Source organism: Dermacentor albipictus, chromosome 2 (genome assembly GCF_038994185.2).
Source record: "Dermacentor albipictus isolate Rhodes 1998 colony chromosome 2, USDA_Dalb.pri_finalv2, whole genome shotgun sequence".
Taxonomy (NCBI): Eukaryota; Metazoa; Arthropoda; class Arachnida; order Ixodida; family Ixodidae; genus Dermacentor; species Dermacentor albipictus.
The window spans coordinates 24,383,381-24,398,896 of record NC_091822.1 but is presented as its reverse complement, the minus strand read 5'-3'; the positions used below and the strand labels follow the sequence as shown (position 1 = coordinate 24,398,896).

The 15,516-nt window shown below is 52.5% G+C and overlaps 1 protein-coding gene across 2 annotated transcripts in view; it reads left to right on the top strand.

The window, feature by feature from the left end:
* The first annotated feature begins 5,415 nt into the window (after nt 1–5,415).
* The window catches only part of LOC135897922 (endothelin-converting enzyme 2-like), a 152,413-nt gene continuing 142,312 nt past the window's right edge, over nt 5,416–15,516 (top strand). Inside the window, exon 1 of one of the 2 annotated variants that reach the window (XM_065426609.2) lies at nt 5,416–7,399. In XM_065426609.2, coding sequence (XP_065282681.1) covers nt 6,737–7,399 — 663 coding nt within the window. In that variant the 5' untranslated portion in view covers nt 5,416–6,736. The remainder of the gene's footprint in view (nt 7,400–15,516) is intronic. The other variant, XM_065426611.2, reaches the window with a different exon arrangement.

Genomic DNA, 15,516 nt, shown 5'->3' with positions numbered 1-15,516 from the left:
TTTTTCGGCAGGTGAAAATCGGGCTTGAGGGTTGCGCGTCCGCCACTTTGAAAGAACACCAATGGCGCGGGTGCGAGCTTCTTCTCTTACTTCGGAAGGAAGTTGAGAGACGGCGCGTTCCACGGCGCAGATTACTCTAGCTGGGTTGGGTGACGCGCCAGTGTTGAAGTTCAAGCCCTTGTGCAGAAGAGCGGCTTCAGACTCAGTAGGCTTGTAGGAGGATAAGTTGAGGATGACTTCCCTGGTTTGCGTGGGTTCCTTCGGCCTAAGAGCGTCAAGCTTACTTTCTTGCGACTTCCTGCACTGGCGTGCAAGAGCACCAAAGGGACGTCTCCAACAACAAAAAAGTATCAAACGCCCTTGCTGAACACGCCGATAATCACAGTCACCGCATCGATTGGGAAAACGCTGCTGTAATAGCTAAGGAAAAGAATTCGATGACGCGACTCTTGTTAGAATCTTTATTTATTCAAACTACTGACAACAATATCAACAGGACTGATGGAAATCTTCCTGCTAACTACACCCGTTCCCTACGTCACATTTTGGCATAAAAACGACTTGCGGCTTTTGCCCGCTTTTAGTGTGATCAAGGAACCCGTACGGGTCCCGAAACGTCTCTGTGTGTTTTTTCACCTTGACTTGGTCAGTGGCCGTAATTTCTTCATCGTCTCTCCTTATGCGGCAGTATAGTTCGGCGCAGCTTCTCGCGGGTGTGTCGCTCCTTGGTCGTGGACGGCTCGAGAGAGAGAGAGAGAGAAACAACTTTATTTGCCACTGTAGGGATAGGACAGGCCGAGCCGCGGATCAATCCGCCCTGACGGACCCCGCCACAACCGGCACGAGAAACAGTGGCGATCTAAAAACCCGCCCGACGAACAGGGGGCAAGCAGGGCACTGACGCCGGCTACAGACCAGCATCGCACTTGCAGAGGCTACACAAGGTGTAACCCGACAGACACAAATGTCCCTGACAGCACATCACGTACGAAGCGCCCAGCACACGCCGTCTCGCCGCTAGTCGCGCTGTCGCGGGACTCGCCGCACGGCATTTGGGAAGCCTCGACCAGGCCCGGCGAGCCGCACAAGTCAGTGGGGCCCTGGAATAGGGGCTCCACCCATAGACTCAGATTCAATCAAGCGGTCGTTCTTCTTCGGTCGCCGGTGCGTTTGCGCGTTGCTTCGGTGAACGAGCGACCGGCGAAGCAGACGGACGAACGCGCGCGGAAGGCTCTCGAAGCGCGATGACGTCATTCGGAAGACGCGCGCATCGCGTAGTTGTTGCTCCTCGTTGGCGAGGGCGGAAAAAAGCGCGCCAAACGCAAGTCGACGGCGCCCTGCATTTCATCCGCGGCTGAATACGCTCGCGCACTTGGCACACTTCGGGGTTGCTGCTCTTCCCCCGCGCTCGGCTGAGCAAAGGAAGTCAGTTGCGGGCCCGGTAAATGCACGTTCATCGGCGGACCGTGTCAACAGAGATTTGGCTTTTGTGTGGTACGTTACCGTAACGTGTTTTGTTTATTTGAACAGCGCGCGACGCCGTGAGCACATGGTCGCAGCTGGGATGCAGCACGCATACTATGCAACGTTGGTTGAACGCCTCTCCGCGGAGTGACTGCTGGACACGTGGCACGAGATGGAATTCGCGCTAGAGTCAAATTAATGATGCAGTCAGGAATTAGGCAGCGTACCGCATCGTCGCGTGTTATCTCTCGAGGTCCACTTGCACCATCACGACAGACATCTCGTGCCAATAGCAACGACACGTCGCTGGTACATTGGCACCAAGCGATGACTGAATTGTCGCCATCACGACGCATTGTGAGGGGGAATTCTGATCCAAGTGGGCTGGTCTAGGCGCCGCCATGTTATTAACTGCCGTGGTAGTCAGTGGTATAAGACTCGCAATGAGCCTAACGTCTCGCGTTCCGCTAGCTCAGAGCGCTGAGTGCGACGTCGTGAAAGCCAACGTGGGAAACAGGCTGCGAGGTTGAAATCTGTTTCTCGTCGTGTCACTTGCCCGGATAAATGATCCACTATTAGTCATGTTGTCACTCTTTCATTACTGGATAATAGGGCCTCAGATTATGCTTGCTCATCATATACGAATGCCCGATTAACCCAAGCATAGGGTCGCTTCCCGGTTTCACTACGTGTCACGTGCTTTCACTAAGGAGCCACTTTACGAAAGAAGCAACGCATTTCATTCAGCTAATTACTTGGTGTATATTGGTGGTCTTCCCAAAAGTCAGCCATCTGAATTAGCTGTGCTTGCATTTCGAGTTGTACCAAGACTCACTGCGGTGCGGCGTTGTACTACGGCTAAACGCACCGCTGAGTCGAGCCGTGCAGCGCGCAAAATAGAAAACGCGATGAAGTTGAGCACTGCACATGCTCGTGGCGTTTGCTTATTCTGTATGTATTTTCACATATTGAGTGTTCTGGGGGAAGAAATTGCCGCGCAACCCGTCTAGACGGTAATGCGTTTCCCATTGGGTCAGTGGTCAGGCTGGCTCAGAGTCTTAGAAACTCACGTACGCAACATAAGGGAGAGAATTACATTTAAGCCTTTATAAGTGCGCTGCTACCGCTCGTAAACGTCTCATTGCGTAGGTCAATGTCCTATAGTCCAATAGAAGGGGATAACGGTAAAGAAACGCATGGACACCCTAAACACTGCGAACCGTGTAATTGAATGAACAGGTCTAGGTTAAGTGTTATGAGGATTTCCAAAACATCTCAAGGTAGCTTTTTTTTTTCGATGTTTAAACGTATGTGGTTTGCGTTTAACCTATCAACCACACATTTCGCGTTTTTAAGAGTAATTTTACGGCATCCGTATGTGATCCAAGTGAATTAGCGCCCGGAGGCGTGGCATTTCGTGGCAGCACGTCGTGTTCCAAGAACAACGCCATTCTGTGAACGTGTGATGTTAGCAGTGCACGTTGAAATGCTGCAGCGTTGAGTTGTAGGTTGGCAATGTCACTGACACGAATGTGCTACGCTGCCGACAGTGACGTGGTGCCTCGCAGAGATCGCCAACCGAGCTTCCGGGGATCTCTGTCTTTATCCTTAATGAAGAAAATTCGATAAAGGAAGGATAGTCACCACTGTGCAGAAGACGGCTTGGCAAGCTCCACTGGACAGCATTAAACTTGAGAAGCTCCACAGTTCCTTCGAACAGGTTGGACAAGCGTAGCCACTCCGTTAGTAATCAGTTTGAGAGGAACCTAGCGTCCTAAACGAAAATATTTTTTTCTTTTACAAACAGTCTTTTTAAACAAACGGTGCAGACGAACCGCGTGCTGCACAAGCTCGTCTTGGGGTTATTCGTAGAGGCAGCGGCTCCAAGTATCGCGTGCGTCGCTTTGCTCTACACTTCCGGCCATAAAATGGTGCGGTGAAACCCGACTTGGAAAACTTGCGAAGCTGGGTTTCAACTTCCATATTTCGTTCTGCCCTCAGATCATCTCTTTAATGCTGTCTGTTCTGATGGTTGATCTTCCTTACGATTTCCGCTATTGGTGATATTTTTAAGAGAACCACTGCGGTGTTAGATTGACGCGTAAACATAGCGCCATATTGGCATGCTTTTTTAAGTTCAGCGTGACATAATATTATGACACATCGAATTTCGGCAGATAATATATTTTGTACATATTCGTATGAAAGCATATTTAGGTTTCTGTGCAGATTCAAGCGTATATTATAAACAACCTCTTGAAAACACCCGTGGTTTCTTAATTTATTTAAACATAGAGACTGCAGATTTTCGGTGCTTTTTTGTTCCTCGTACCTCTGCGTTGGCCTCCGGGCTCGCTGGAATGTGAGCAGTCAGTTGTGCTGACGTAGCCAACCCGTCGACATATTTTCGAGCGTCGGCCGTGATTGTCAGGCACATAACAGTGTGACGTCACACTATTATATGCTCGGGCGACGACTGGGCCGCCTGATTGTAACATGGCCACGAGCAAGCTGTCGTAACCATGGGAACGAGGTGCCGAGTAGACCACGGAGTTGGTGGCCTCCATGCGCTGTGCCGATGAGACAAAGCGCGCACCTTTGGTTTGTACGTGCTTTGCCGACCTCGTCTTTTAGCGCATGAAGAATGTGCAGACTGGGGAATTTACAGGAATTGTGTGGATGTAAACAAGCGAGGAGAGAAAAAGAACCTCGTAACCACTTATACTGTAGGCGCTCACCGAGTCACAAAAGGCGCAATAATGCTTTCGCGGTCTTCCGGTGGGATATGGCAACCGTAAAAGTGGCCCGCGCTGCCAAATTCCTTCTGGGCCTCGTCCGAAAGCACCCGTGGCCGTCCTCGGCACACCCAAGCTGTGGAGAGACAAGGGGAGACGAGAACCCCAATTGAGGAGCCACTCTATAAAGGTGGCTGACCAGCGAAGCTGCAGCACACCACACAGGGTTAGGTAGCGGTACATGTATTTACTTTCAGAAGTTGGTGATGGTAGTAACGATATCTTGTATATGCGGTTCGGGTACAACCTCATGGCCAAAGTTAAGTCTATACACGACCGTTGTTAAGTAGCTGAGTGACTTGGATAGGTGTGTCACTTCAAACCAAACTCTTCTAGCACTATCTGAGTGAACCAGTCATTGTCTGGTTTTAAAATGTGTACATTCAAGTCTCCAACGATAATCACAGGGGCAATGTCATCATGGCTAAGCCATGCAAAGTGCGCAGTCATGAACTTCTCGATATCACACTTGGGTGTGCTTGGAGACTCAGCGGACATCGCCATTCCTTCGTTCGTTTGTACGGCACAGACGTCCCCACAGTCGGTGGCGTTGTCATGTGAGTCAAGGGTGTATGGTTGCACATACATGTTGTCCTTTGCGTATGTGGCAATGCCTCATGCTCGCGAGTCCATCTGCTGTTCACAAACGATTCCAGTATTCCCATCGACTTGGAAGCTTCATTGATTTATTTTATTTATTGTCTATCATTATGATTATTAGGGGCGGACTGCTTGAAGTCTGCTTCACCTCCGCCGCGGGTCGGCCGGGTATTGCGCTACCTTCGGGATCGGCCCACATTTTTGAAAAGCCCACTGACATGACAAATGCATTGGCTGGTAGAGGCATATACAGCTTCGCTGTAAAAGACCAAGCACCAGGTCGCGGTACATCTCTGCCCATTCGAAAAAGGAAGACGGTGAGTTTCAAACGGCAGCAGGATTCGAACTCAGTACCTTCCGCAAAGGGCGGTACTGAGTTGTATATCTGTATATCCACCTCCTGCGCGCACTACTGCGCATCTCAACTCATTTTTCATTTGAACAGCGAACGACTGGAATAACCTGCCCACCGACGCTGTGCAGCGCTCCAGTCCTAGCCACTTCAAGTCATTCATCGAATACGTGGCACAAATGTAATACCCATCTCTCATGTAAAACCATGACATTTGGGGTATAAATAAATAAGTAAATAACTAAAAAAATAAATAGCGGCTTGTACTGCTCGTGTTCTCACTGCCGAAGTTCTACCAGTACGCCGTAGCATTCATAATCATTTCCTCTTGCTCTCGTAACATTATCCTCGGCTGGCATTTTCTCTGGCGCCTTAATACCGTTATCCATTGCGCACGGGCCGAAATAGAACCCTCGCCGCGGTCAGATTTGCCGCTCACCGGCATTTCTTCGCTTTCGAGGAAACTACCTGTCCAAGCCGACGTTCCTCTGAACGCATCGACGGTCGTGTCCTTGTACTGCAGCGGAATCTCAGACGGTGTTGCAGTCTCCATCTGACCGCTTTCTCACTCGGAAAGGTCTGCTGCTACTTTTTGCAACAGTGAACATCCCGCAGGACTGCAACACCATTTTTGTTTTCAACTGGTTCCCGTACCTTGTGATGCGGCTCAGAGGGGACTTTGACTACCATCTGTGCTTCCATGGCGGTCAATTAGACAACAGGTCGAAGTTGAGTTTCCTTGCGAAGACGGTTTGTGCTACGTTATTTAACCCTCAACTAATTTGGCACCACGTCTCTCATTCAGGAAATTAATTTGTAAAATCACTATTGCATCGTGCTGTGCAAAGTCGCGAGTAACTGCACAGCGGCACCGACAAAAAAAAACGAACAAAAAACGTCAGTCGTGCGAAGAGGCTTGCAGGTGCATGCGGCCGTAACGAGTGCTGTCACCCGCTTCCGGTGTTGAGCCTTTGTCACGTCCGTGGCTCGAACACGTCACGGCGGGGCGCCAGCCGCCCGGAGTGTTGAGCGCGCGACGATTCCGTCAAGCCCGGCATGGTCGGCAGTCCTGCGCTCGGCGAGGCCTAAAATATGCGCGCACATTTGGGACGCCCTCAGGTGTGTGCGCACTCGTTTTGCAGACCCACTTGCTCGCGAACGGCACGCGCGGATGCTGCGTAGATGAGAGGTCACCGCGACTTGCGACACACTCATCTCGATAACGATGGGATTGTTGGCCATCCCTCGAGTCAACGTCTAACTTGTCTGCCTGATGCGCCAGCTCTCGGCTTCAAACAATGCAAAGTACAGTGAGCAGACAAACGCCGCTCGGCAGCCAGCTCCACTTCTCGACGCACTCGCATTCCACACCGCAGCTTTTTGTTTCCTGCCCCGCAAACGTCTGTTCGTTCAAGGGGCCCGCAGCGCGCTTACCGCGCATGTTGACGTGTGCTGGCAGGTGACGTTGCCGGCCTCTCGGATCCAAACCTCGACCAGATCGCTGAAACTACAGTAGCTGCCGTGCATGGCAAACGCCTTCGCTCGCGTTCAGCAGTGTGGTATGGACGACGGCGAAGGCGATGGCTGCCTTGGGCCGAAGCAATCCACGGGCGGCGGCGGAATGTCCAAGCTTCGCGCCCAGGTCACCTCTGCCGTGGCCAACATCCCGTCGCTGGTGATTGTGCTGCTGTGCGTGCTGTTGCTCGTCTTCTTCGTCATCATCGTCGCCCTCTCGGTCAAGGTGCACTCGGGCTCGACGGCGCCTGACGATCGCTGCCTGTCGGCGGCTTGCCTCGGCTCGGCGGCTCGCGTGCTCGCCGGTCTTCGAGACGGCGCGCCCTGCCAGGACGCGTACGCACTGGCCTGCCGACCCGGCACCCCTCGGGGCCTCCGCGGCCAGCACGCGGTCCGGCACCTGGTGGACCTGGTGCCTTTCGACGGCGACCAGGCGTCGGCCGAGACGAAGGCGAAGCGCTTCTACGAGACGTGCATGGAGCCGCGCAGCCTGAGCCAGGACGCCCTGGCCCTGCTCAACTACCGGCTGCGGCAGGTCGGCGGCTGGGAGCTCGTCGCCGGCTCGTCGTGGTCCCTGCAGAGCTGGGACCGGGACACCGCGCTCGAGAAGCTGCACGTCGACCTCGGAGTGAGCCCCTTCTTCGCCATCGGAGTCGCCGACCGAACGATTCGGGTGAGATTGGCGTCCTGTTTGCGCGGACGACCTCGATTCGGCGGCCACTCGCGCGGAAGGCCGCGCCGCCCGCAGGTGGCTCGTGGTTTCGAAGGCACACTGGCCCGTTGGACGATTGAGACTTGAATGAATGCAGTGTGGGGGCATCATTGCAAGTGCGAGAGACGAAATTGAAAGCTTCACTGCGAATAATGGTTTTTAGAGAAGCTATGGGCGGCACGCTTGCAATGTTGAATTCTTGGCGCAGAAAGAAAGCACGGTGGCTTTCTAGAATGAGTGAGGACACCAAACTGGACGCGATGGAACGCTGCGCTTCGAAGCATTGCTAAGGACGTAAACACTAGACGCACATTAAGCGCAGAACGTGTGTCCTTTTTGAAAGTGGAGCACGTTATATTGACACATATACTTATATATCTTTTTCGGGTGACCGGTTTTCACCGTCTAAAAAGTTATATCGCTCAGCGCTGGACGCACCCGCACCTATCCCAAGTTTCTCGAATGTTATCGACGGTTCTTGTTGCTATGTGTTGTCACCTGTTTGCATGTGCGACGCGAATCCTGTAGAACTTTCTGGAAGACACGCGGGCACCAGCGATTACTCTGGAACCTTCGATGGCTCATTTATAAAAGCCGATGCGCTTTACCGGCAGATCTAATTTCGACGATCGCCGACCGTGTTCGCCGCTATCGTTGTACTTTTGAAGTGTAGCCCGTTCTGTGGGCGCAGGTTCGCTCAATAAAACTTAGTTTCGTCTTTCACAGTATTGCTACTGTGTTCTTTACCGTCACTACGACGTGACACCTGGGGGAGGTGCTACTGCGTTCATGTACCGAACGCCCCCGCAAAGTCGCGATCCAAGCCGGAAACGCGAGGACAACACCAACGTTGACGAGGACAAGCGAGGTAGCCGCAGGCTTCAAGGACTACCCCCGCAGCATGGACTTTTGCCTGAGACGACCAGGAAGGTCGTCGACAAGTGAACCCCATTGGCAACTCCAGCGTCCCCCATCGTGCTGCAGCAGCCCAAGGAGCATCCGACGTTCCACGATTCAACATTCGAGGACCCGGAAACGTGGCTTGAGACGTATGAGAGGGTCGCTGCATTTAACAGCTCGAACAGCAACGACAAACTGCGAGATGCCTTTTTCGCATTGGAAGACGCCGCCAGGACGTGGTTCGAGAACCGAGAAGCCACCTTAACGACGTGGAACCTGTTCCGAAGCGGCTTCCTGCACACATTCACAAACATCGTACGCATAGAGCGCGCCCAAGGACTACTAGAAACCCGAGTGCAGCTGCAAATGATACCACCGCGATCTTCACGGAGGAAATGAGCCGTCTATTCCGCATGCCGACTCGGAAATGTCTGAAGAGAAGAAAGTCCGCTTGCTCATGCGTGGTGTGAAGAAGGAACTTTTCGTCGGAATGTTGCGAAGACAGTCGACGAGTTTCTTCGCGAGGCCACCAGCATCGAGAAGATACTCGAAATGCGGCACCGGCAATTCAACCGCCGCACGAACTCTACAAATTACGCCGGACTGCAATCGATGGCCAGCGACGATCTGCGCGAGACTATCAGAGCGATCGTATGGGAAGAGCTGCAGAAGTTCTACCCAAGGTCGCAGCCTCAAGCGGCTTCAGTCGCTGAAATCGTCAAAGAAGAGGTTCAGCGATCGCTTGGAGTTCCTGAGGTGAAGCCACAGTCGCCGCAACCCCAGTCGGAAGCGATGACACGCTGCCGCCGCCGCCGCCAGCGCGCCCCCGATCACTGCCCGCTCTGCTACCACTGCGGGGAAGCAGGCCACATCTACCGCTGATGTCCTTACCGCGAGATGGGACTGCGAGGGTTCGCCGTCAACGCACCGCACCCACAGCAAGGTGAACGCCCACGTGACATCGCCGATTACCTCGCCATCACTCAGTGGAGCCCTCCACGACCCTCCCGTTCACCATCACCAGGCCGGTGCCTGTCGCCCCAGCGTACACTGGCCCAGCCCGTGGTCGGTCCGTCAGCCCATATCCGAAAAACTAAAAGCAGCAACCGATGGAAGTGCGATTGCTGTTCGTCGAAATGACGAGTATCCCCCAACACCGACGAACACGCCGAAGGCACTATCTAGACGACATAACAACGACGCCGCCATTCCTATGAACCCTAGAAGCAAAGAATGCACTGACCAAGGATCTGATGACGCGACGTACCAGCCATACATCAGCACGACGCAGCCGTGATCCCAAGCCAAGACTGACTTAACTGCATGCAACGCAAAACAAAGTCACCGACACCGACGTGTTGCTCGACGGCAACGCAGTCACCGCATTAGTAGACACAGGAGCCGACTACTCCGTCATGAGTGGACCCTTCGGCGCCAAGTTGAAGAAAGTTAAGACTTCAGTTAAGAAAGGAAGACCCCCAACTTCGGACCGCTGGAGGACACCTAATAACGCCGACTGGAATCTGCACCGTAAGAGTTCATGACAGGACTTACCCTGCCACCTTCGTTATCTTCCAACAGTGTTCACGAGACGTCATTCTCGGCATGGACTTCCTGAACCAACGCGGTGCAATCATGGACCTCAAGTCGAAGTCGATAACGCTGTCCGAGGATAAAGCGATACCACCGGAGAGCTGTCGTAGTCACCACGCCTTCTGTGTGCTCGAACATCAAGAGAGCATCCCGCCTGGCTCGAGCATTGTTATTACCGTTGGCACCGAAACACCCTCAGACATAGAAGGCGCCATCGAAGGCGACCAACGTCTGTTACTCAACCGTGAAATTTCCGTCGGGAGAGGGATCGCTCGACTGCACGGAGGGAAAACGAAAGTGGTGCTGACAAACTTCAGCCAGGAGTTCAAGCGCATCAGCAAGGGCGCGACGACCGCCTACATCGAGGAACTTCTGGAAACCAGCAGTCCGTTTGTCTTCTCGGATTCTGCCGCATCTACCCCGACGACCATAGTTCCCGAACCAGACTTAGACATAAATCCAAGTCTCCCCATGATTAAGCAGCAACAACTCAGAAGTGTGCTCCTCAACGTCATCGGGGATTCGGCAAGCACCTGTTGCAAAGCGTCGCATAATGACCGAAGAGCGCGCTCGACCACTCCGCCAGAGCCCTTACCGAGTTTCGACGCGAGAACGTGAGGTTATAAGGCACCAAGTCGACGAAATGCTGCGCGACGACGTTATCCAGCCGTCGAAAAGCCCGTGGGAATCTCCTGTAGTCTTGGTGAAGAAAAAGGACGGAACCCTACGTTTTTGCGTCGATTATCGTTGACTGAACGAGACCAGAAGGATGTATACGCCCTCCCACGGATAGACGACGCGTTGGATCGGCTCTGCAACGCCAAATACTTCTCGTCGATTGACCTCGAGTCTCGCTGCTGCAAATAGAAGTCGACGAGAGAGATCACGAAACGACCGTGTTCATCACGCCAGACGGCCTCCATGACTTCAAGGTTAGTCCATTTGGACTATGCTCGGCACCTTCAATGTTCCAGCGCGTGTTGCACACGGTGTTAAGAGGACTGAAGTGGCAGACCGGTCTTGTTTACTTGGGTGACGTCGTCATCTTCGCCGGAAATTTCGATGCCCACCTTAGGCGGCTTGCGACAGTACTAGCGGCCATCAAGTCATCAGGCCTCACACTGAAGCCGCAAACGTGCTGCTTTGCTTACGACGAGGTTCTTTTCCTTGGCCACGTCAACAGCAAATCTGGAGTCCGCCCTGACCTGCAGAAAACAGCTGCCATCCCAAAGTTCCCGCAGCCTATCGACAAAAAGGCAGTGCGTCGATTCCTTGGCGTGTGTGCCGACTACAGGCGCTTTGTCAAAGACTTTTCACGCATCGCTGAGCCGCTGACACATCTAACCAAATGTGATGTCGAGTTCAAGTGGGAAACGCCGAAGGCCGACGCATTTCAAGAGCTCAAACGCCGCATGCAGTCGGCTCCTGTACTTGCGCACTTCGACGAGGATGCTGATACCGAAATCCACACTGACGCCAGTAGCCGAGGCATCGGTGCCGTCCTTGTCCAGAGGAAAGACGAACTTGAACTGGTGATAGCTTACGTAAGCCGGTCGCTGTCAAAAGTGGAAGGCAAGTCTACGATCGAAAAGGAATGCCTCGCCATCATTTGGGCTACAGCAAAATTCCGCCCTTTACCTATACGGCAGGCCATTCAACGTCGTCAGCGACCATCACGCGTTGTGTTGGCTAGCGAATATAAAGGATCCTTCAGGACGAGTGGCATAGTGGAGCCTCAGACGGCAAGAATATGACATCACTGTAATCTACAAGTCCGGAAGAAAAAAACTCTGACGCCGAATGCCTATCACGCGCCCCCATTGACTCGCCGCCGCATGATGGCGAGGATGACGACGCCTTCCTTGAAATAATAAGCGCTGAAGGCTTCGCTAAACAGCAACGCCCAGACCCGGAGCTAGAAGACCTCGTTGAATATTTAGAAGGGAATACCGACGTTGTCTCTCGGTCATTTAGGCGCGGATTGTCTTTGTTAACGCTTCGAAACAATACTCGTAAAGAAGAACTTCTCACCAGTCCGCACCAGCTACCTTCTTCTTGTTTCCTCAGGGCTGCGTCCAGAAGTACTGCACGCCCTACATGACGATCCGACGGGTGGGCACCTCGGGTTCTCCTGGACACTATCGAGGACACTGGAAAAGTACAACTTGGCGCGTCTGACCGCCGACGTCGCCCGTTACGTCAAGACATGCCGAGACTGTCGGCGACGCAAGACACTACCAACAAGTACAACGGGATTACTACAGCCGATCAAGCCTCCTTGCCGGCCATTTTATCAGATCGGGATCACTTGTTGGGACCCTTTCCGACGTCAACATCCGGAAATAAGTGGATCGTGTTGGCGACGGACTACCTCACCCGCTTCGCTGAAACTAAAACTCTGTCCAAAGGTGGCGCAGCCGAAGAGGTGAAATTCTTAGTCGAGAATATCCTCCTGAGACATGGCGCCCCTGAAGTCCTCATCACCGACAGAGGAACCCTGCTACAGCGGGTCTCACCCAAGCCATTCTGTTGTACATCCAGGCAAGCCACAGGAGGACAACTGCCTGCCACCCGCAGACGAATGGTCTTACGGAGCGCCTGAATAACACATTCGCCGACATGCTAGCAATGTACGTCGACGTCGAACACAAGACCTGGGATGCCGTCCAGCCGTACGTAACATTCGCTTAAAACACGGCGGTGCAAGAAACAACACATATCCCGCCCGTCAAGCTGGCTTACGGCGGGAACCCGACGACGACTATCGACGCCATGCTGCCGCACGTCACCGACGAAGAGAATCTTGACGTCGCCACCTGTCTACAACGCGCCGAAGAAGCCCGACAGCTCGCCCGCCTGCGGATCAAGAATCAGCAGAGGACCGACAGCCGACACTACAACCTTCGCGGACGCTAAGTCGAGTATACCAGTCTGGCGACCGTGTTTGTGTTTGGACTACAATACGCCGACGAGGACTTAGCGAGAAGCGTTTAAGCCGCTATTCCGCAACCTACAAGATCATCCGACGCATTGGCGCGCTCGACTATGAGGTCGTGCCGGACGACATGTCGCTAGCACAGCGGTGCCGCTCACGACCTGAAATAGGCCATGTTGTACAACTTAAGCTGTTCTACAAGCGCTAACGAGCTTTGGGACTTTGCATAGCTGAACTTTGTACTTTCTTAAGCAGTAATACTTCCGACTTTCTTTCTTTGTTGTTTTGTTACTGTTTGATACTTGTCCTTTTGTTTTTTCGCTATCCTGTTATATTTGTAGCATCTGAACGATGCTTTTTGAGAGGGAGGCATTGACACGTATATTTGTATATCTTTTTCGGGTGACCGCTATTCAACGTCTAAAACATGATATCGCTCAGCACGGGACGCGCCCGCAGTTATCGGAAGTTTCTCGAATGTTATCGACGGTTCTTGCTGATATGTGTTGTCAACGAAGCTTGTGTAATCTGATTGCACGTGCGACGCGAATTATGTAGAACTTTCTGGAAGACACGCGGGCACCGGCGATTAATCTGGAACCTTCCACGGCTCGTGTATAAAAGCCGACGCGCTTGACCGCCTGATCAAGCGAGGTATTCTGTAACCACCTAGTGGACACGTCCATTTCATCTGCTGTTAAAGTTTTGATTGGCCGGTCTGTTCTACGCGTCCGCAGCGGCGAGGCGCCACCACCAATCAGCACTTCAGCAGCAGATGAAATGCACTTCTCCACTAGGAGACTCTAACAGAATACGTCCCCTGATTTCGACGATGGCCGACTGTCTTCGCCGCTATCGTTGTGCTTTAAGTGTAGCCCGTTTTTGTGGGCACAGGTTTGCCCAATAAAAGTTAGTTTTGTCTTTCGCAGTATTGCTTCTGTGTTTTTACCGCCTCTATCACGTGACAACATGTGTCGGAGACACCTTGAGAGAGATTCCAGAAAGACGGAACAAATATGCAAGAGGACGAAATGCTGTCAGAGCTGCGCTGCAAGGAAGGGACGAGGCTCAGCACGGCGTCGTCGTTTCGATGTCGGCCGCATTCCGACGGAATAAAAAAAAACAGAAAAACACCCTCGCGTAATCTTATTTAGGCACGCGTTGAATAACCGTAGATGGTTAAAGTTAATCCGGAGTCTCTCACTGTGGCCTGCCTCGTAATGACATCGTGGCCTGTGAAGTCCCGGAATTTAATTAAATAACAGAATTGTTGAGCCCACTGAACGCGTATCTTTGGCTACCTCGCAGGCAAAATTTTGGTCGTCTTGCACCGATAAACAAAGGAGTGCGATGAGGAAAGCTTTACGACAAAGGTTGAGTTCACGTAAGCCAACCACGTGCAGGGGAAAGAGGAGGAAAGGAGACACGCAGCTCGCTTCTATGCGAAAATCACTAAGCTAAGTGAAATAGCTTTTGTTTAAGTCCGACATCCTTGCATTAGTGTTAAAGGCCCCTTACCAGGTCAAGTAGAAAATTTTCGTTATACGCTGGAAGTTGTTACCTGCCCTCTAAGGGGTGTTCTACTGCAACAACTTTTCAAATTAGTTCATGAATAGCAGAGTTAGAAATATTTAAAATGCCGCGAACCCATGATTTCAGGAGGCGAGCGCCTCCGCCAACATAGACACTCTCTCCATTTGCATCGTCTAGCCTCCGCAAGCAAAGTTCCTTCGCTGCGTTCTCCCATACCGTGTACCCGGAGGATCGCGTAACGAATAGCTCACGGGTCCCGCCTTCTTTTCTTCCTCTCTTTTTTGCTGCACGGCGCACTTCCGGTGGCGGCCTCGCGTGCGAGCTGTTGCATTTGTCTTGTGTCCGCAGCAGATGATTTTGTGCACTCTGCACGAGAACACCTGATTAGCGGTACAAGTCAGTGCCACAGTCACGAGCAGTGAGGCAGGCGCGACAGGATGAACGTACATGGTCGCGTCGTTGGAACCCGGTAGAAAATGGCATAGTTTCGTTCTCTGCGCTTGCGACTTCACGAAGTGGGAACAAGCAGACGAAAAGGAAGTACGTCTCTCTTGCTACGGTACGAAGTAAAACAAAAACACGCAGACATTCGGTTTGTCACCATCTTCATCAGCCTATTTTATGTCCACTGCAGGACGAAGGCCTGTCTCTACGATCTCCAATTACCCCTATCCTGCGCCAACCGATTCCTACTAGCTCCCGCGAATTTCCTAATTTCATCGCTCCGTCTAGTCTTCTGCCGTCCTCGACTGCGTTTCCCTTCTCTTGGTGCTCATTCCGTAACCCATTCGAACCTGCGCATTACATGACCTGCTCAGCTCCATTTTTTTTAAATGTTCATTAGAGTATCGGCTATACCCATCTGATCCAAACAGCTCTCTTTCTGTCTCTTAACGTTATGCCTAGCATTGTTCGTTCCATTGCTGTTTGCGTGGTCCTTAACTTCGTCTCAAGCTTCTTTGCCAATCTCCAAGTTTCTGCCCCATATGTCAGCACCGGTAAAATGCACTGATTGCACCAGTGGAGTAGCCAGTGGTGGGGGAAGGGGAGGTCTTATGGGGTTTCAACCCCCTTTCCCGAAAATTTACCGTGCTGTCATGCACCGCCGACCAAAGCA